This window comes from Zalophus californianus, chromosome 1 (genome assembly GCF_009762305.2).
Source record: "Zalophus californianus isolate mZalCal1 chromosome 1, mZalCal1.pri.v2, whole genome shotgun sequence".
Classification (NCBI taxonomy): Eukaryota; Metazoa; Chordata; class Mammalia; order Carnivora; family Otariidae; genus Zalophus; species Zalophus californianus.
Window position 1 is genome coordinate 124,276,921 of NC_045595.1, and position 22,741 is coordinate 124,299,661.

Here is a 22,741-nt window from a genome sequence, read left to right on the forward strand (position 1 = left end):
TTCCTTTCACTGTATACTGGCCATGGTGTTCCTCAGTGTTTTTAACCTCATCATTAACTTTATGAATAATTTCTGTGTAAAAATTTCTTAAGCAGATGCCTTGAGTTTAATTTTCCATGCTTCCATAGTAAATTTATGAAATATTTTTCAACTGTTACGGGAAGACGTTATGTAGACCAAAAGATTTAAGCATATGAAAAGAAAAAGTGAAACATCCAAGTTAATGTTCTGTCATTTGGGAAAACACTCTTTTTTCAGGTTAACTGATGTAACTTCAACACTTCATATAGTCAAAGTAAGTGTTTTTGTTGTTATAGCACAAGTACACACTTTACTTCATTTCATTGTTTTGGGGATTCGTTAGTGGGTCGGTACCTGTTGAAATTGTATATATTTCATTTCCCTTGACCAGGGAGAGGCAAGAAATGTGTTGAAAAATGCATTTAAATTTTGGTTGGTCATTCTCCGGTGGGGATTGTTTCAAGAGTTGGCCAGAAATCAGAGCCCCTGTGAAGAAATCATGGAGTCTGTTAGGTGGAAACCATGGAATGCTTTTCCCCATTTTGCTCAGCCAGGCCAGCTGAGAGCTATAAATATTAGCCCCAACCGCTTCCCTTCAATAATTATAACCAGGGATTAAACCAGGGTTCCACCTTCAATACTGTGAAAATGATGAGCAGAAAGCAGCATAGGGAATTGCCCTGAGCCCTGACAGTCTGAAAATCAGACCCATTTGGTAGCCACTAATAAGAGAATTGGAATCTCTTTCAAGACTTTAAGTCCTTTGGAAGAATAGATTTTTCTATGGGAAGTTAGGAAAATTTCCACAATGGACAGAGTATGTGCATGGCGGTTGGGGGCTTCTGTGGAAAAGAGCAGAGGACTTATATGTACATTCTGTTTTAATTCCATTATCAACAGATTCACAGCAACTTTCTTTTTCATTTTATGGCTTATTTTGCCTGAGGAATGAGTTACAGACAGGGTTGGCAATTCTGAATTAAAGAAATGTACCAGGGACGTTCCTTCCCTCAAAGCATTGTGTGAGTTTCTTCTGAGCCTTTTCTCTTGGATTTCTTTCCTGTCTCAGACCCTGACATTGTGGCATAATAGAACACAGGATTAACAGGAGGAAACATTGTGTCCAACTCCTTGTGTGATTTTAGGAATTGTCTTTTCAAATGTTTATATAAATTCTAGTTAGTTAACATGTAGTGTAATATTGGTTTCAGGAGTAGAATTTAGTGATTCATCACTTACATATTAGGGATATTTTTAAATTATTTATTTGGGTGTTCCACTTGTTTGTTTACTTGATAATTGTGGGTCTCCTTCCCTTTAGCATGTAAGTTTCACAAGTCCAGGGATCCTTTGTGTCCTGTGCATCACTGGATCTCCAGTTCCTTGAAAGGTGCCCAGCACATACCAGGCATTTACTGAAATTTGGCTGGCTGGCTATGTCATTTTCATCTTGTAGGGGAAGGAAGGGAAAGAAAAACGTTTGAGGATCTCTGAGGTTCTTTTCTGATCTCAATTAGGTGATTTCACCTCTACTGTTCATCTTGTTCCTTAAAAAGGAGACCAAGTGAGAATATAAGTTTCCATAAGCAATACCAAAACAGTGTGGTACTTAGTGTTTAGCATTCTTTTGACTAGAATGCTATCTTTTATTTCAATAGGAAAACGATAGTTGATTTTCACAAAAATAATACTGCGACAGGGGTGCCTGGGTGGCTCAGTCAGTTAAGTGCCTGACTCTTGATTTTAGCTCAGTTCATGATCTCAGGGTCGTGGGATCAAGCCCTGTGTCAGACTCTGCACTCAGCGTGGAGTCTGCTTAAGATTTTCTCTCCCCTTGCCCTTCCCCACTTCTCTCTCTCAAATAAATAAATAAATCTTTAAAAAAATAATGTTGAGACAGTGTCACATGTAGAAATGACTTCTGAATCAATAAGTATTAAATTATACACGTAATACTGTATTTAACTTTATTGAACAATTTGTTTTTCTAAATTAGTAACCCACATGTGTCATATATAACAGCTTTTCTTGGAAAAATACCTTTGCTCAACTTGTTGGGTACAAAACTTTACCAAGGTTAGGTGGATTTTACATTCCTGCACACTCTTTGAAATCCATCTGGTTTGTGAATTTGGACTTACATGGTAATACAGTTATTTTGCTCTGTGATAAATAGGATCTGAGTATCGTCAGCACGGATTCTTAATCCTTGTGCCATGGAGCCCATTGGCAGACTGGTGAGGCATTTGTAAATGTAATACATAAAATTCATAGATACAATCTAGAATAATCTGTCTATGTTTCCATGGGCATGAGTGTGTCTGAGACACTAGAGTGAAGAGATGTGGTTGGCTCTCTGTTGCGCATAGATCCACGGAGATTGCCTGAGCTAACAAACACTACCCACCTGCAGACTCCTGCAGTGATATCTTTATTAATATATTAAAGGCAGCTCAGTTTGTCACAGATTACACCTTCAGACCTCTACTTACTTTGTCTTCTGACAAATATCTGTTCCATAAGATAGCGTTTCCATTTAGTATGAAATACTCATTTGGTCCATGTTACTGATTGAAACTCTGTGGATATAACTGTTCTCACTTGTCCAGTGTGCTTATGTGCACATTGGGGAGGATTAGATTTGGTTTTTGATCTTCAAATGTGGTCCTTTTTAGTATTTAGGTTGGTGATGTACAATAAAATATGATAGAAAAGGCACAGCATTTCCAGAGTACTTGGGTATGAATCTTGACAAGCACTTCGCTGGCCTTAGGTTAGATTACTTAATTGCTCCTAAAAGTACTTCACCTTGAATCGAGGACTATGACATTGCCTATGTTAGACGTTAGAGGTTTGCTGAATATTATGCAAGTTCTGTGCCAAACACTTTATAAGCTATTAAAATGATATGCAAATCACAGGGCTTGTTACTGTCACCTTCATTGTTATACCAAATTAATCCATTTGCCATTTTGCCTTCAGCATCAGTGCCCAGTGCTGTATTTCTGCTTGGAGGAGTCCTCTTGGCTGTCAGCAGTGTCTTGAGACGCTTAGCTCTTTCCAAGCAGGGACCTCTGTCTCCCTGTGGGATTCTCAGGTTGTGGCAGCTGAGCCTGGTAAGATAGGGCTGGAGCCAGCTGAGGACCCATCCTTGGTTCTTCAGTTCCTAAGCTGTTTCTCAAACCTTGCTGGGCATCCTGTTTAATTTGGAAGGTCTTAGATAACTGCCAGTGTCCCCTCAACTATAACACTTATATGCTTTACCAAAGTTGATGGGTTAAAGGGATACTACAGACGATGTACCTGTTTCCATCCTCCTCTCTAGCTCTCAGCGGTTTTAGTTAAAAATCACTACGTAGTTACCCAGAAAGAGCTAGGTGTGTTTAGTAAAGCACTAAATGTTGATTTTATTTATATGTGGCTTCGTTGTGTTTTTTCCAGGTTCAAGAGTTACGTAAGTGTGAGTAGCTTGGCTTATTTCTGTGTGTATAAAAGCGTTGGCATATATGAGGCCAACAGAGGAGCGATTACTGTTTATGAGGTTATCTCCTTATCTCCTTATACTGGTCATTGTCTCTGGAGCAAGCCTGTGTGTCAGAGTCATGCCCAGAAGCACTGAAGACAAATGCCACATAACTATGATCCCCAGAGAGGGAAAAATAAAACAAGACGAAATCAGAGAGGGAGACAAACCATAAGAGACCCTTAATCATAGGAAACAAACTGAGAATTGCTGGAAGGGGGAGGGAGGTGGGGGAATGGCATAACTGGGGGAGGGGCATTAAGGAAGGCACATGATGTCATGAGCCCTGGATATTATATAAGACTGATTTAATCACTGAACACTACCTCTGAAACTAATAATACATTATATGTTAATTAATTGAATTAAAATTTAAAGATCCTTAAAAAATTAAAAAAATAAACGTAAAAAAGTAATTGTGACCCCCCCCCCCCCCCCCGCTGCCAGCAACCTCAGATTTGTATCTGGATCCAGCCATTTTCTGCTTAGTCTGTACATAGCCATTGCCTGGGGCTGGCATGTGGGTTAAGAATTAAGCACCAGTGGAAAACTTAAGGTTTCCAGATGTAAGGAGTGTGTAGGTACGAATGTTTGGGGAATTTTTGTTTGTTCATGTATCACCTTATCACTTAAAACTCTAGGTTTAGTTATTGATACAAGTTATTGATAAAGCAAATGAAATGGGTGGTTTATTTAACCATTGCCAAAAGCTGAGAAAAGTAATTGGAACTTTTGTTTCTTGATTCAGGGGAGGGTATTTATTATCAATCTGTAGCTACTCTGCAGAATGATCTTATGCTATCATTGAAAGGGTTTTTAGAAGCAACCCAGAAACATCACCAATGATTTATTTTTCCTTTTGGCTACAAAACTAGCCATGCTGAGTGGCAAAAGTAGTTGGTCCTCAACCTGGAAGGTTTACTGTCTAAAACATTAATGATGATGGAACGTTGGAAAGAGCAAATAATATTTCATCAGTGTTAGCCATTACGGATAGGAAGAGTAGTGAAAATGAGAAGTAGTGTTTGATGTTTCCAACCACAGCTGTAATCATTACATTTGTAAAGACAGGAAGAAGTAAGTCAAGAGGTTTGGGAAATACATTCAATTCTGCCACCATTTCTAAGTCCAGTAACTTAACTTCAGCTATAAAATAGAATGACTGCTTGCTCCTATAACTCTTGGGTTGCTCTTTGAATATTCCTTTCTGCCACTTTTCACTTTCTTCCAGTGGACTTGGGGGATGGTTGTGGGAGTTTCCTCCAGGATACCAAGAAGGGGACAGGCTGGGGGAAGGGTGGTCTTCAGGTTTCAAATCTCTGCCTTCCGTGAAGAACAGACTTGCTTTTACTCTTTTATGCTGTTCACTCTATTAGAAAATGCAGAGTGAAGAGTTAGTGCAAGAAGGAAATGTGGGAGCTAATGCATTTGTACTCCTGGGTGATAAGGAATAAAATTCCTCAGCCGCATTTGGGATTGAAGTAGAACTTGCATTGGAAATGTATATTTTTCCGTGTCTTTCTTTTGGTAAAATCACATTTAATGTAAAATAAGAGGGTCAGGAATGACAAGTCTGGGTTTTGATTAAGTGAAATTTTAGAATAGGATGTACTTACCTGAATTAAGGGAGAATATTTGATAATGAATTTGTAAATAAGTCTTGGTGGACATCAAATCTAAGCAGAGAAACCCTTCCTTCCTTCCCTCCTCCCTTCTTCCCTCCCTCTTGCTCTTCCATTTATTTGTTCACTTGGCCAGCATTTATCAAAATCCTCCTGTGTGTCCAGGTTCCCTTGGGGGACTTGGAGTGGGTGCAAGAGAGATCTGTAACCTCTGCTACAGCACGGAGGTGCTGGGGGTGGGGGGGGCAGGGGGCACCAGTCTGGCTGGGAGAAGCCTGGACTGTTGGCCTGCTCATTCCTCTGTCCACGCAAGTGTTTTGTATTGCCTGGCCTTGTTCACTGCTTGCATGCTTAGTTTTAGTGGAGACTTCTTCCCTTCCTGGAATGGCCTGGGAGCCCATTTCAAGTATGTTGGCAGCAGTTAGGAACTGAGCTGGAGCCTGATTTTCACAGACTTATTTGGTCCCAGTTTCCCGTGTGCAGGCAGCCCAGTGAGTGTTCTTGCCACTGCAGCAAGCTGGCCGCCCGGCCTCACACGCTGCCTGAATGCGTGTGGGTTCATGTGTGTCCATGCACATTCTGCTCTGCCCGCTTCCTGGATCATCCTTGGCCATCTGGAACAGCCTTTTAAAAATTTCTCTTTTGTTACCTACCATTTAAGCTCCTCTTTTGATTGTTGTCACTTGCAACCCAGAAGTAGAAGGGAGAGAGTTGTAGGAACTGAGGAGTTAATTAAAATTTCCAATGGAGGGGTGCCCCCGATGGCTCCGGTCATGATCTCAGGGTCGTGAGATAGAGCCTCGTGTCAGACTCCGAGCTCAGCAGGGAGTCTGCTGGAGATTCTCAGTCTTCTCTCTCTCACTCTCAGATTTCCTGTGGAGCGTTTTATTTCAGTAAGGGGAACTACCTTCCTTCTCTGTTAGCTACGAGAAAGGACACTCAAAATATAAGTGTTATTAAGAGATCTGTTTTAGTTCTTGGGACTCAAAATTGTTCCCTCTCATTGCTCTCTGACCTTGGGCCAGTTCACGGAACATTCCTGAGCTTCATTCCTCTTAATCTCTAAAATGGGCATAACGATATACCTCACAGGATTGTTGCGAGGATTTAATGAGGTGTTAATCTAAATAGTAGTAATGGCTAGGTAAGATTTTTCTTTCACATATCCATTACTGTTCTAGGACCTTAACGTGTGTTGCCTTATTTCAGATGGTATTGAAGCGGAGCAGCAAGTAGTCAGTAAATACTGGTTTGTCATGAATCCTTTCACATCTCTTGATAACCCACCTATTCTGTTTCCTGTGGTTCATTATTTACGTATTTATTTCTCAGCATTCCTAACTTCTGTGTAATTCTCCGCATAATGAACACTTTGGAGTACAGACCAGAATGCGAATCGGGTTCTGCAGCTGAACTAGTTGTACATTTTACTCATGCCATGCCTCGGTTTCTTCATGTGCAACAGGGATGCTACCATCCAACTGCGTAGGCATTACGGAAGGTAGGGGGAATACCCCAGGTCCAGCAGCTGGCAGACACAGGGGCTGGCTGTGCGATTCTCTTCTCTCTCCCGGTGCTGTGTCCCTGACCACGCCCTCTCGTTCCTGCCCCCAGGTGATGTGTGCAAGTAGGACAGAGATTCTCCCTGTTGTGAACACCTTGTTTTCCAGCCTCTCATCCTTGTGTCTAGACCACCGATTAGCAAGAATACTAGGCACGTAGAAGTTTCTCAGTGAATGTTTATTGAGCAGAATAAATGACGTGGTCAAAAATCAAGCCAGCTCATGTTTGCCATCAGGCTCTGATAGGTGGGGTGTTAATTTGCTAGGGCTACTGTAACATCCGAGACTGGATGGCTTAAACAACAGAAATTATTTCCTCACAATTCTGGAGGCTACAAATTTGGTTTCTTCTAAGGCTTCCCTCCTTGGCTGGTAGGTGGCCATCTTCCCTCTTCCCTTGGCGTTCTCACATGGTCTTCCCTCTGCGTGTCTGTCCTAATTTGCTCCTCTTAAGCAATCAGTCATATTGGATTAGGGCCCAGCCACAGAACCTCATTTTACCTTAGTTACCTCTTTAAAGTCCCTGTCTCCGAATAGTCACATGCTGAGCTACTGGGGAGTTAGGACTTCAATATATGAATTGGTGAAGGGGGGGAGGTGGGGGGGTGCACACAATTCAGCCCATAATGGGTGACTGTCTGAGAAACTAGTACAGTGATCTTTTCCAAGGGTCTGTGCTTCTCTGGAAAAGATATGTGAGTGACTGTAGAGTCACAGAGCTAGAAAGAAAATCTAGATGAAGAATAGTTGTGATTTTTGAAAAAACAATACTATGTTCTGATTTTTGAAGAGCACTTACCGGAAGTTAGTTTGATGTTTCTCATTATATTATTCTTAGATGAATAAGAACATTAGATGAATCCTACCTATTTTTTTTCTCACTTTTGAATATCCAGTGCTTAGTTCATAGTATGTGTTAGGAAATAATTGTTGAATTGAATGCAGGTGATTTGTCTGCCTCTGGACGTCGTCACAATTTTATTCATCCCAAAAGCAGACGAATCTCAGTGGTCACTTGTGAAGGCACATTTTATTGCCTCAGGATTTTTGGACCTGAACTCTTTCAAATGTCTGAATTCTTCTCTAGTAATATTTCTTTGTGAACCTTTTTTATTTTAAGATTTTATTTATTTGAGAGAGAGAGAGAGAGCACATGAGCAAGGGGGCAGGGAGGGTGGAGGGAGAGGGAGAAGCAGACTCCCTGATGAGTAGAGAGCCCGACATGGGGCTCCATCCCAGGACCCTGAGATCTTGACCTGAGCCAAGGCAGATGCTTAACTGACTTACCCCCAGGCACCCCTGTGAACCAAATTTTTAAACAGAGAGTCCTATTACCATGATTTCCTGTGTTACTTATTAGTTTGTGCATTTTTATTGTTCCTTGGACTTCTTATTCTTTGGGGGAACATAGGCATAATTTCCTTAGACGTAGATCGAAACTGCATTTGATAACTGTATTGCAGTTTGTGTTACGGAAGAACAATGAACGCAATAGCATATTTTTTTATTTTTGTTTCTGATTATTTCAGAATTAATATTTCATTTCTTTTTTTCTTTTTTTTTCTCATTAAACTTTTGTTTTAATGGGTCTCAAAATTCTGTGATAGATTTTTGGTCAAGTTGTTTCCATTAAAAAGTACTGATTTTAAAAACTAATAACTTAAAACTGCCACACACACACACAAAAAAAACATGGTCCACAAAACATTCTCCTTTCCTTCTGAAGGTTTTACGATGCATTGTTATCATTAACCAGTCTTTTACTATTAAACTTAAATGGCCAATTGACACAAACAGTTCTTCCACCGTTCTTCCACCACTGATGAAGACTGGGGTGGCAGGTATTGGGGATACTATTCATTTAGCCTTCTGAGCTTCCTGGGCAGACTCGGTGACCTTGCCAGCTCCAGCTGCCGTCTTGTCCACTGCTTTGATGACACCCACAGCAACCGTCTGTCTCATGTCACGAACAGCAAAACGGCCCAGAGGAGGAGAGTCAGAGAAGCTCTCAACACACATAGGCTTGCCAGGAACCATATCAACAATGGCAGCATCACCAGATTTCAAGAACTTGGGACCATCTTCCAGCTTTTTTCCAGATCGACGATCTATTTTCTCCTTCAGCCCAGCAAACTTGCAAGCAATGTGAGCCGTGTGACAATCCAGCACAGGTGCATATCCAGCACTGATTTGGCCTGGATGGTTCAGGATAATCACCTGAGCCGTGAAGCCAGCTGCTTCCATTGGTGGGTCAGTTTTGCTGTCACCAGCCACATTGCCACGACGAACATCTTTGACAGATACGTTTTTGACATTGAAGCCCACATTGTCCCCAGGAAGAGCCTCACTCAAAGCTTCATGGTGCATTTCAACAGACTTTACTTCAGTTGTAACATTGACTGGAGCAAAGGTGACCACCTTTGCTTAAACCATCCCAGGTTTGAGAACACCAGTCTCGACTCGGCCCACAGGGACAGTACCAATACCACCAATTTTGTAGACGTCCTGGAGAGGCAGACGCAAGGGCTTGTCAGTTGGACGAGTTGGTGGCAGGATGCGATCCAGAGCTTCAAGCAGTGTGGTTCCACTGGCATTCCCATCTTTACGGGTGACTTTCCATCCCTTGAACCACGGCATGTTAGCACTTGGCTCCAGCATGTTGTCACCGTTCCAACCAGAAATTGGCACAAATGCTACTGTGTCAGGGTTGTAGCCGATTTTCTTAATGTAGGTGCTGACTTCCTTAACGATTTCCTCGTATCTCTTCTGGCTGTAGGGTGGCTCAGTGGAATCCATCTTGTTAACACCAACAATTAGTGGTTTTCTACCCAGTGTGTAAGCCAGAAGGGCATGCTCATGGGTCTGCCCATTCTTGGAGATACCAGCTTCAAATTCACCCAACACCAGCAGCAACAATCAGGACAGCACAGTCAGCCTGAGATGTGCCTGTAATCATGTTTTTGATAAAGTCTCTGTGTCCTGGGGCATCAATGATGGTCACGTAATACTTGCCGGTCTCGAATTTCCACAGGGAGATATCAATGGTGATACCACATTCACGTTCAGCTTTCAGTTTATCCAAGACCCAGGCATACTTGAAGGAGCCCTTTCCCATCTCAGCAGCCTCCTTCTCAAATTTTTCGATAGTTCTGTTGTCGTCCCACCACATTTGTAGATCAGATGACCAGTAGTGGTAGACTTGCCCGAATCTACGTGTCCGATGACGACGATGTTGATGTGAGTCTTTTCCTCTCCCATTTTGGTTTAGGTTGAGCGGTGGTTTTCACGACACCTGTGTTCTGGCGGCAAACCCGTTGCGAAAAAGCTAATATTTCATTTCTTAAAATATTTTTGATGGTGAGGTAGGCCTTGACTGGTAAGGCAGTAGTTTTCTGAAAGGGTCCCATTACTCATGTACATGTAAATAGATGTCTTACACAAATACCACGGAATAATTTAAGATAATTAAAAATGGGGCTGTCAAACAATTTTCATATATGTAGGTAATTTGTGGTGTCAAAGAGCTACTTGGTTTTCTGACCGGAAACCTGTTTTTTTGTAAAGGGTAATTCATACATCAGATTTATTAATTTTTCAAATTAGTGGCAATACTCTTACAAAATATAATGGTAAAAAGCTAATATATTAGTTGTGTATCTCCTATATTTTTGTGTTTTTTTTCCCTAGTAGAATTCTTATCTTTGTTAGTGTTTTTTGTTCACCTCGTTTTTTAAGTGCTTTGTTGTTTTAACAAGTCAGAAATTACGATGAAATGAAAGTAATTTCTTCTCGCTATAACTTCTCCTGTTTATAAGCCCAGAGTTCTTCATATTTAGTGAGGGTCCTGTTCTTGTTTTACTGCATTGGCTGGGTCTGTGTGGCTGGTTGACCACTGGAAGTTTTATAATAATGAAGATTGCAAGTTTCAAGAAAACAAAAGCCTTTGCTTCCGTGGACCTTCCAGTGTCTAGCACAGGATTGAATCGAAGGTTCCGTGAAAGAAGAACATCTGGAACATACCTTACTTTTTTCTAACTAGCCAATGGCAGAGTGGGGGAGAGAGAAGACACTATAGAATAATGCATGTTTTTATCAGATAGTAAGAAAAATCTGTATGGATACAAAAATTGTACGAAGTGTGCTACCAAATGTCCTTTTCTCACTCTGCATTTTAGATGATATAGAAGATGCTAGCACATGCATTAGAATTTCCGACGTCATAGTTTAGGCATCATTTCACATCTGCCTTCAATTGACAGCTGTGCCTTCATAAAGGACGTTAATGTGATTAGCTTGCCAAAACCCAGAAGAGATTACATTTATTAAAGAATGCATAAAAAGCCACATCTTGAGCTTTTGTAGGGAGTATGACTCAGAATCTTCATTTTAAGGAGTTAGTATTGTTTTCTTAATGAACTGTTAACATAGTGGTTAATTCTGAAACTATTATGTTAATTGGTTCATTAATAAACATAACAATTTTTGTTTTCTTAACATAAAGATGAATGGCTATTAATTCAAATGAGACCTATCTTGTACACTCACGTATAGACTAACAGTGATACACTTGACATTTTGTATCAAACGGTATTTTAAAAAAACAAAGCTTATTATAATTTTTTTATTAGAATGTTTTAGACATGATTAAGTCATTTTATTTTGGCCCATAATCAGCCTCCTGAGGTGTAATGAGAAATCCATTTCAATATACAAGCTTAATTTTCAGTGTTTTTTGGTGGTGGTGGTGCTTTTAAAAATTTTTTTTAAGCAAGCTTCCTACCAGTGTGTGCCTGATTGTCTTAAATACTTCATTGAGCCAGATGGTCTGTTTGGCGTCTGGGTTTACTCTTAGGCCCTGACCCATCGGCCTCTTCTGCCTTTCCCTGCTCTTGTTCTCTGCACGCCTCAGCTTTCCCTCTTGATTATGGTATCTGTTGTATTATTTCTTATCTTGCATCTCAAACAAAAGCCTTTGTTTTGAGAGCAGGTTGCATGGAATTGGCCAGAGAGGCAGTAAACTTGTTACTGTACTTCCTTAGCTACCTTTCTTGGGGGTGTGGATAGAGTGTTGATGGGCTCCCTCTGCCCATAGCAGGTCCCCCATCCTAGTGTCTCCCTTCATAACACCCATTACATCGCCAGGACGTCTTGGGAGCAAAGGGGTCCATCTTGATTGGGTATTGAGTTTTTTATTGGTTGGAATCCCCTCATTTCGTCTGCATCCTTAGTCCCAGACTTAATGAACATTTGGTACGCCTCTGGCCTCTGAAGTTAATGTGCTTTTGTTTCCTAAAGTCCTTGTATTAACGCAACAGTCATGCTAAAGCAGGAATGGGTCGAAAGCCATCAGGCCGATCTGGAAAGCTCTGCCCTGTGAAGCACGTTTATGTTACTCAGAAATCTCTTCTTTCTGGAAAACCACTGAACCATTAGTTATTATCATTCCTCAAATCAACTGAATCACACATTAAATCCACTTGCCTTGGATGAAGTCTTCAGAAGTCTTCTTCCAAGTCTTCTTGGAAAATTTTGAGACAAACGAGATTTATTATCAAGCTGTTGGTCTCTCCAAAAAGTTTAGTGTAATCAGAATCAAATGGTTGATGAAAAGTTTATTTTCATAAATTTTAATTGTTAAACATTATTATTTCTAAAACTCATTTAAAAACTGGTAGAATTAGAGAACCAGAATTCAACATGCACTAATTTTTTTTTTCCAGGACGAGAGAAAATTAAGGGAATAATTAAATACTATATATGTTCACAGGATGTTTCTTGATAATACATACGACACTCTTTCTTTCTGCTGTTTCCTTTAGGTGATTGAAGACAATACTGGAGTCCGCCGGGTGGTGGTCACACCCCAGTCTCCTGAGTGTTACCCCCCAAGCTACCCCTCAGCCATGTCTCCAACCCACCACCTACCCCCCTACCTGACTCACCACCCCCATTTTATTCATAACTCACACACGGCTTACTACCCACCTGTTACTGGACCTGGAGATATGCCGCCTCAGTTTTTTCCTCAGCACCATATTCCCCCTACAATATACGGCGAGCAAGGTGAGTGAAGTATTGCTGGCATTGGGAGCTGTGGAAACTGGTTACAACTCGGAAGTAGCTTAGGAGAACCAGAGAGCCCTTTGTTTCTCCTATAATGAGCCTGGTAGAAGGGGATCCACCTGCTGTAAAAAGCTCAAGAGAAATTCCTAGCTTCCTTTTTCTCAAAGCGTGTCTTGCAAAGATTCCTTTGTGAGTTTTCCAAGATTCTGCCACCTGTTCCACCCAGCGCACAAAGAGAAGGGAGTGAGATAGCCACTTCTTACTGTAGTAAGAAATAAGTGATGTATCATGTGTTCCTGTGTCCCATTCACATATTTTTATGTGATAGTGGCCTGAGGTGGAACTGTGACACATTGTTGCCTAGGCAACCGTATGGTCTAGCAGTAGAAGGAAAATTTAAGTGTTCTGTGCCCAATTTCCAGTGATAGAAGACTCTTAGGTCTCAGTAATCCTTCAGTTTCTCAGATGCTCTGTGCTGCAATCTTGGTAGAACTCAGAATCCCCTCGATATGGTCCTCCTGAAGCCTGTTTTTACTTTAACGAGTTTCACCGGTGGTTAGCCAAATACTCACCTTGACATGAAAGAGTCCCAGACATTGTGTCTTTCTAGTTTTGGGTTTGGTATTGGTTTAGTCAAAAGCCTTTTTATATCAAAATGGATACTAACAAACCAGATAAGTGAAGGTAAAAAGTCAGACTTTAACGTCTAAGACATCTAAGGCTTTGCAAAGTGATTTTCTTCTATGAATTGAAGCATTTTTATCACTTCAGACATTTTTTATATTGGTTCAAATACGAGAATTGCTGCTACACCATAGCAACTTATCACTTTCTCTTTTCAGTTATGTATGTGTATATATATATTTTTTCCCTGTATGTTTATCTCACATTGTAATTGTTTTCTTGACAGAAGAAAAATTTGAGATGGTTATTTTAAGTGGAATATCCTATTCCAACTTAGGGATAGAATTTGATTTTGTTGTTTTGGTTTTTTGTTTCTTAAGTAGTTAGAAAGAAATTTAATATAAAATTCAAAAAGCGGGTTATGGAGAATGATGGCATCAATAACTTTGTATTAATATAATCTTCCTGCCTAGTGACTAACACCTTAAAACGTAGTGAGGAGATGCCATGAAAACATTTGGATAAAATCTGAAAAAAATAATTAACTGTCATTTTTAAGAAAGTATTCAGTGCTTTGACACGATGTACATTAAATATTTGAGTATTGTCAAGAGTTTTCTGATTTGGTCTGAGCTTAATGACCAAAAAGCCTTCGTCACTGTCTAATTGCTTGATGAAGAGTGTGTGACTTGCCTTATGTCAGCAGTGTGTTAGTAGAATGCCACATAGTTACCGTTTCGTAAATGATGTCCTCTGAAATTTTAGACAGCAGTATGATTTAAATGGTCATTAGAATTAAAAAACAGTGTCTTCATTTCATAGGGTATTTTGGTTTAATTTCATTACAATAACACGGCACAATAATGTACAAATGAAAGTGCCTCATTGATTTCAAAATTAAAGCAAAAAACAAAATCCTTTTGCTTTATAGATAAAAAGCCCTTTCTATATTCCCTTACTTTACTTCTCAATGTACATATCTAAAAACAAACATTTAATTTCCCACACCAGAGGAGTAAAGTTTCAACATGTTTTAAAAGATTATTATGTTAGTGTCCATGGTGAATATCTTAAATCTCAAGTGTAACACATTGTGATATTTAAAACATTTACTATCCCTTTTGTATATTTCGATATGATTTCATTGGGCATAGGCTCTTAGAAGGAGAGAGAGAGGGAGCATGAGTGGGGGAAGGGGCAGAGGGGAAGAATCTCAAGCAGACTCCCTGCTGAGTGGGGAGCCTGATGTGGGGCTTGATCTCACGACCCTGAGATCATGACTTGAGCGGAAATCAAGAGTCTGACGCTTAACCAACTGAGCCACCCAGGCGCCCTGGGCATAGCCTCTTTGAATCTGATTGCATTTGTGTTTTCACATTCTTTAGTGCAATTTGGTTACCTTGTGAAGATACGCTTTTTAAAGATCTTCCCTAAGCTATGTGAACAGAAAGAAAAGAAAAGTGGAGCTTTACCGTTGATCAGTTGAAATGTCAGTTATGTGATATAGGGTGACTGTATGTTCCTGGTATGCTTAAAACAGTCCTGGTTTAGGTCTCTTCTCCAGAGACATGATTAGGAATGCTACCTTTTCACTCTCAGAAGTATTCAGTTTGGAATGCTAATTTCGTTGGTCACTCTATGTATGTGGGGCCCTTTCTTCTTATAAACATTTAAGGACCCAATCTGTGTTTATATATTTCATTTTTATTACTGCCTAAATAGAATTTTGAATTGAGTTAACATTTTTAATTTAAAATGTTTTCCCCTAAGATCTGAAATTGTTTTGTAGGCTCCCTTTTTTTTTTTTTTGAGCCACTTAAAAATCTACATAGTAGGGGTCGCCTGGGTGGCTCAGTCAGTTAAGCATCGCATCTGCCTTCGGCTCAGGTCATGATCTCAGGGTCCTGGGATCGAGTCCTGCGTCGGGCTTCCTGCTCCTCAGGAAGCCTCTGCCTGCCACTCGCCCCTGCTTGTGCTCACACTCTCTCAAGTAAATAAAATCTAAAACAAAACAAAACAAAACAAAAAAAATGTAGACTGAGCTTGCATTTGTCATAATCCTCCATTTCAGAAATCATACCACTCTATGGAATGTCAAGCTACATTACCCGGGAAGACCAGTACAGCAAGCCTCCACACAAAAAACTGAAAGACCGCCAGATTGACCGCCAGAACCGCCTCAACAGTCCCCCATCTTCTATCTACAAAAGCAACTGCACACCCGTGTACAACGGCTACGGGAAGGGCCACAGTGCTGGAGGAGGTGGAGGCAGTGGAGGAGGCGGCGGGGGCGGGCCAGGGAGTAAGAAAACAGAGCGGCGAGCAAGGAGCAGTCCGAAGTCGAATGATTCAGATTTGCAAGGTAATGTGCAGAGGTGGTTGCCAAAACGAGTGAGCCATGGAGCCGGACATCCTAAAGGAAACGTCTTGTACATAACAGTGTTATTTCATGGCAATTGGTCTTTCTACTAGGAATGACTGGTTAGACCCTCTGATCATTTTCTGAGTAAGAGCAGAATATCGTATCCTCTTTTTGATTAATAGTTTATGGCAGAAATATCTTTGGGTCACAAGTGCCATGTGACGCTTTACATAAGCTCGGTAACAAGTATCCCAGCGGGTTTTCACATTAGCCCACTTCCTGTTGTTTCACTCCAAATAGACAGGCAGGGAGGAGATCCGAAGTAAAACAGTCTTTCTAAGAAGTATAGGGCTTGTTTAACTCTGAAAATAATTATACCTCAGGAAACCAGATGTAATTACTTGGTTCTGTAGTGAAATTTATCATTGTGGAATAGGAATATATTTCTGCTTAGTTTTAGGTATCAGTTCTTGCTTAATGCCACCTTTGCATTCTGAATAAAGTATTCGTTGCCTAAGAATGAGACAGAAGAAATAAGGTCACCGCACATGAAACATCAGCTCCAAAGGGCATGTGTTTTTTTTGTTAGATGAGTCTTATGGCTATAGATTGGTTAATTTGGGGGAAGAATGTTATATGTGCTTTAAATCAAGCTTTTAGCCGAGATTTAGAAACCACCTATTTTGATGCCACGGGAGTTAAAAACAGGCTTTTGATATAGACGTATAGAGAAGTCTGACTTAACTGAAGCAGAATAAGGTAACATTTTGAAAAGCTAGGTGAGTTTACAAATATAAATATATTATAAAGACATGAGTGACTAGAAAAGAAAGGATAAGAAGTGATTATAGCACTCGTTAAATATACTCCATTTTATCAGACCTCATCCGGATAGGAACAGGGCCTGTGTGTGTGTGTGAGAGAATGTGTTTGTGAATGACAGAGATGGAGGTTGTTTATGTTTGATTGTGTCAGGAAGACCGGACTCTTTTTGGGGCTGAGGAAACCGAGGTAGAACCAGCCATTGGCATCATTCCCCCCCGTTTTATTTATGAGTGAATTGTAGCATTAAAAAGAGGAATAGTAAGATGCAGTAAAAAGTGACCAGTAATTTCTCTGAGTAAAATGTGTTACAGATTCTTTTAATTTTGTTCTTTATTCTTTTCTATATTTTTCCAGGTTTTACGCAGTTATGCATTATTCTTATCAAACAAAGCATAAACAAGTATATAGAAGAGACCCAAAGTTTAAGAGGCCTTTAAGTAGTTTTTAAAAGATTTTATTTATTTATTTGAGAGAGAGAGAGAGAACAAGAGCAGGGGGAGGGGCAGAGGGAGAAGCAGACTCCCCGCTGAGCAGGGAGCCCGATGCGGGGCCCAATCCCAGGACCCTGAGATCGTGACCTGATCCGAAGGCAGACGCTTAACTGCTTAACTGACTGAGCCACCCAGGCGCCCCTAAGTAGTTTTTTAGGTATACTGCTATTTTTGCCATATAAAGTAATTTTTAGTCAACTGATAATACAAACTCTTTAAGTTTAAAATTAGATTACTAGCAATGTTAGACTTTTTAACCATGGGCATGAGAGGGAATTCACACAAAAAATTAGAAATAAGTTTTTCTAAGGAGAATTTTAGTTTATAAAAAAAGAGAAAAGGAATGTAGCAGTCTTCAGAGAGCTTAATGAGGTTTGAACTACCTTGATTATTTGATTCATTCTCTAAAAATTTTTGCCCTGTCTTGTACCAACAAAGATTTCAGACAGATGACATAGGTATATATATAATAGAGTCAGAATAAATTTGAATTAAGATCTAAGGGGCAAAGAGATAAAGGAAGGAAAATAAGATGAATCAGAGTTAAAGTTAATAAAACTAAGGTAATTATGGATTAAGTATGGCAAAAATAAGTACCTTTATCTGTGCAGTTATTTTATATCATGTCTAAATGTATAAGCTGCTCTATTTTTTAATATACTCACAGCTGTAAGAGAGGATATGGATTTGCACTGAAATCGATACTGAAATGTTTGCTAACATCTATATATTTACAAACATTTTGGCCTCTTATGTAATGAATGAGAGTATAATTGTTTTGAGCACCTTAAGCTCTTTGCTATTGTGTTAAAACATGATGATGATGATAGTAACAGTGAGATCACTTTCATTATGCTCTTACAGGAGTGTGTGTTTTGCAGTGAAAAATTAGAAAAAATTTCATCTCAGCTTTAGTCTGAACTTGGTCTATTGCTCCTTTTCTCATTGCATTATTTACCTCCTCAAAACCACTCAAAGTGCAACTCTCCACATGGTTTAGCCACGAAATAAAGAATCAGAGTATTATGTTTTCTGCCTCATTTCAGTAAGGATCTGAGAGGTTTACATGTTGGATTTTAAAACTAAGTATTCATTTTCCCAAAGGAATTAAAAACTTAGGTCCTGACAAAAACCTACACCCAAGTGTTTATAGCAGCAGTATTCATAATTGCCAAAACTTGGAAGCAGCCTAGATGTTCTCTAGTAAGTAAACAAACTGTGCTTTATGCAGACAATGGAATATTACTCAAATTCTGCTAAAGTATAAAAAGAGATAAAACCACCTTAAGTGCATGTTACTGAATGAAACATGCCAATCTGAAATGACCACATTCCAAGGAGATAAAAGACCTGTATTCTGAAAACTAAGACATTGATGAAAGGATTTGAAGAGGACACAAACAAATGGAAAGATACTCCATGCTCATAGATTGGAAGAATTAATATTGTAAAAATGTCCATACTCTCCAAAGCAATCTACAGATTCAGTGCAATCCCTATTAAAATACCAATAACATTTTTCACAGAAACTAGAACAAATGATCCTAACATTTGTGTGGAACCACAAAAGACCTTGAATAGCCAGAGCAGTCTTGAGAAAGAACAACAAAGCTGAATGTATCACCATCCCAGATTTCAAGATACGCTACAATGCTATAGCAATCAAAACAGTCTGGTACTGGCAGGAAAATAGATACATAGATCAGTAAAACAGAATAGTGCAGAAATAAACCCGTGGTTATATGGTCAATTAATCTATGACAAAGAAGGCGAGAATATACAATGAGGAAAAGACAGTCTTTTTTATAAATGGCGCTGGGCAAACTGGATAGCTACATGCAAAAGAATGAAGCTGGACCACTTTCTTACACCCTATACGAAAATAAACTCAAAATGGATTAAAAACCTAAATGTGTGACCCGAAATCATAACACTCTTAAAAGAAGACATAGGCGATCATCTGTTGGACATGGGCCTTAGCAGCATATTTATGGGTATGTCTCCTCAGGCAGGAGAAACAAAAACAAAAATGAACGATTGGGACTACACAGAAACAAAAAGCTTTTGCAAACAGAACAAAATGAAAAGGCAGTTTACTGAATAGGAGAAGACATTTGCAAATGATACATCCGATAAAGGTTAATATCCAAAATATATAAAGAACTTCTACAACTCAACACCAAAAAAAACAATCCAATGAAAACATGGGCAGAGGACCTGAATGGACATTTTTCCAAAGAAGACATACAGGCACATGAAAAGATGCTCATCATTACTAATCATCAGGGAAATAAAGATCAAAACCATGAGACGTCACCTCATACCCGTCAGAATGACTAGTATCAAAAGACAAGAAATAACAAGTGTAGGTGAGCATGTAGAGAAAAGGGAGCCCTCATGCACTGTGGGTGGGACCGTAACTGGGTGCAGCCACTGTGGAAAACAGTATGGAGGTTCCTCAAAAAATTAAAAGTAGACCATATGATCCAGTGATTTCACTATGGGTTATTTACCCAAAGAAAAACACTAATTCAAAAAGATATGTACCCCTATATTTATTGCAGTATTATTTACATTAGCCAAGATATGGAAGCAACCCACATATCCATTGATTGACGTGTGGGTAGAGAAATAGAGAAGAGTGATATATGTATATAAAATGGAATATTATTCAGCCATAAAAAGGAATGAGAGCTTGCCACTTGCAACAACATGGATGGACCTAGAGAGGGCGTTATGCTGAGTGAAATAAGACAGAGAAAGACAAATACCATATGATTTAACTTGTATGTGGAATCTAAAAACAAAAAGTAGATACAGAGAACCAACTGGTGGTTGCCAGAGGGGAGGTGAGTAGGGGGATGGGCAAAATAGGTGTGTTAGGAGGTGCAAGCTTCCAGTTGTAAATATTTTAAAAGAAAAAAACCCCAAGTGAATCAGATATTGTTTAAACATATAAGAAAATATGAAAGAATAAGCAGATGAATCAGTGTACAAACAGGAATAGAATTGAATAAAATATAGTAGGTCAAATGAAATGAACTAATATTCTGGATTCAGAAACAAAAAACCCAAAATAAATTCCTAAACCTCATTTTCAGATCTACTAAATGAGACTCTCTTCACCTGATCTGGCTTCACGGATGGATGGACGCTTGCTTGCTTGTTTTATCAGTCCTCCACTGGGAATGATGTCAGCCAAGATACAGAACTACTATCCTAAAATTAAGGATGGTAATAATAGGTGTGGTTCACTAAGTTGTGCCCAATAGGAGACAGGAACTTTTAATTCACCATTTTTACCTCCTAGAACTATTTCTGGCATATAGTAGGTACACAGCAAATATTTGTGGAATGAATCCTGTGTTCTTCATTTGTTTTCTAGAACAGGTCTTCCATTTGAACCTATGTAGCTGTTGCACTGTTTCCTCTTCCTAGGAATAATTCTGTACCCCTAACGGTACTGCTCTGCAGCCAACCCCTCCTTTCATTTACTGTCACCTTCAGGAAAACAGCTTAGGCAGGACAGAGTCCCGCGGTACCCTCAGAGGAATGTCGGCTTCATGTTTCTTTGTACTACCTGGAGTTAATGGTGTGTTGTAGGCATGGAATGGTTGGGACTTTGTTAGAAGGCATACTTGGCTTAGAATTGATCTGGCTTTGTCACTTGCTAGCTATTTGCTTTTAGTATTCCCTGAATCTCTGTATCATCTGTAAAATAGGTATTTTAATTCTCTTTATTAAATATTAAAAGTAGCCTAGTTCATTTCTTAACGCCTCAGGGTAACGGTTACCCTTGTTACTTGAATATTTTTGCTCTCTCCCTCCTGTCGTCTTAGGATCACCTTTCATCCAGGACGTCCCCTTCTCTAAACCCTTATCTCTCTACCCTCCTGTGCAGTGACCCTCCTCCTTCCTTCCGGCCCTCCTCCTGCAGCTCCTGCCCTGTAAGCCAGAAGTGTCTTCCTTCTGCTCAGACCACCTTACACTTTGACAGCTACACCCTGCATTCCCGGACATGTGAATACTTTGCTAAATGATCCCGACACTCAGTTTCATCGCTGTCTGTCACCACACAAAGTGACCAAAAATTTTTTCTTTTGATGACAACTTTTGAGATTCACTTCCCTAGCAACTTTAAGATTTGCAATACAGTATTCTTGACTGTAGTCACTGTGCCGCACACTGCCTCCCTGTGACTTAACTCGTTCTGTAACTGGAGGTCTGTTCTTCTTGATCCCCTTCACCTGTTTCCCCCATCAGCTAATCCCCTTCCTCTCTGGCAACCACCAGGCTTTTCTCTGTATCTGTTTGGTTTTATTTGTTCATTTGTTTGGGTTTTTTAGATTCCACATGTAAGTAAAATCATACAGTATTTATTTATCTTTCTCTGTCTGACTTATTTCAGTTAGCATAGTACCCTCTAGGGACATCCATGTTGTTGCAGATGGCAAGATTTCCTTCTTTTTTATGGCTGAGTAATATTCCTGTGTGTGTGTGTGTGTGTGTGTGTGTGTGTGTGTACACATCATTTATTTTCAGTGCATCTGTCAGTGAACACTTGGGTTGATTCCATATCATGGCTACTATAAATAATGGTGCAATGAACAGAGAGCTGCATGTATCTTTTCAAATTAGTGTTTTTGTTTTCTTTGGATGAATACTCCATAGTGAGGAATTGCTGAATCATATGGTCTGGAAAAATTTGTTCTCATCTGCAGAATATTGCCCAATGGATGGGTCTCGAGACTGTTCTGTGGCCAAGACCCAGTTAAAAGTTCATCTTGGAGACTAAAGAACTTGTGTGTGTCACTGAGTGAGAGGGAAGTTTCATTCCTTCCCTTTTATCCTCAATAAGAACCAAAGCATATGACATTAAGGAAGTTACCCAGCAGTTACAGGTTGGAAACTGAAATCCCGCAATTTTCAATCTGAGTTGTAGTTCCATTATCATACATCCTCAGAAAGGAGAAAAGGGTTACCTACTAGTGCTGTTTTGGAAAGGATTATGTGAATCCAGAGTGAAAAATAACAAGTTTGATGAGGATCCAGTCTGATAATAGGAAAAAGACCTAAGCAATCCCTTTAATTATGGGTATGTGTGTCTGTGCCTGTATCTGGAATGGGACAGGGAGAGAGAGAGAGAGAGAGAGAGAACGTCAAACAGGCTAACTCACAATCTCCACTTTATGTGTAGAGGTATGTTGTGTGTACAGTTGATCCTGCTGACCTTTACCTCATCTGCAGGTTTATCCCAGCAGTGAGGATGTCTTTCTCACTCATTACTTGTACATTTTAAAACTTGAGTGGAATTGTTAGATACAGTAGTATATGTTTTGGATTGTGTGATACACAAGTCATTTCACTAGGCTCAGTTTTCCTTCAGTAAGATGAACAGGTGAATTAGGGTCAGTGATTTTCAAAATCTTATCCATGAGTAGGTCCTCCTTTTTCAAACACTTTTGTATAGATCCCAATTAAATACAGATCCTTATTTCCCATACCACCATCATAAGTGTTCATGCGCGCGCGCGCACGCACACACACACACACACACACACACACACACACACACACACACACACTCTCTCTCTCTCTCTCTCTCTCTCTCTCTCTCTCTCTCTCTCTCTGAAATCAGATAAAATTGG

The 22,741-nt window shown here is 39.8% G+C and overlaps 1 protein-coding gene and 1 pseudogene across 8 annotated transcripts in view; one reads left to right on the top strand and one right to left on the bottom strand.

The window, feature by feature from the left end:
- Window positions 1-22,741, top strand: part of FNDC3B (fibronectin type III domain containing 3B) — a 342,488-nt gene that overhangs the window by 189,372 nt on the left and 130,375 nt on the right. For all 8 annotated transcript variants that reach the window (XM_027587529.2, XM_027587528.2, XM_027587526.2 and 5 more), the window contains 2 exons: window positions 12,548-12,791; window positions 15,487-15,777. In XM_027587529.2, the coding sequence (XP_027443330.1) occupies window positions 12,548-12,791; window positions 15,487-15,777 (535 nt within the window). The remainder of the gene's footprint in view (window positions 1-12,547; window positions 12,792-15,486; window positions 15,778-22,741) is intronic.
- On the bottom strand, window positions 8,586-10,007 carry LOC113918759 (annotated as a pseudogene).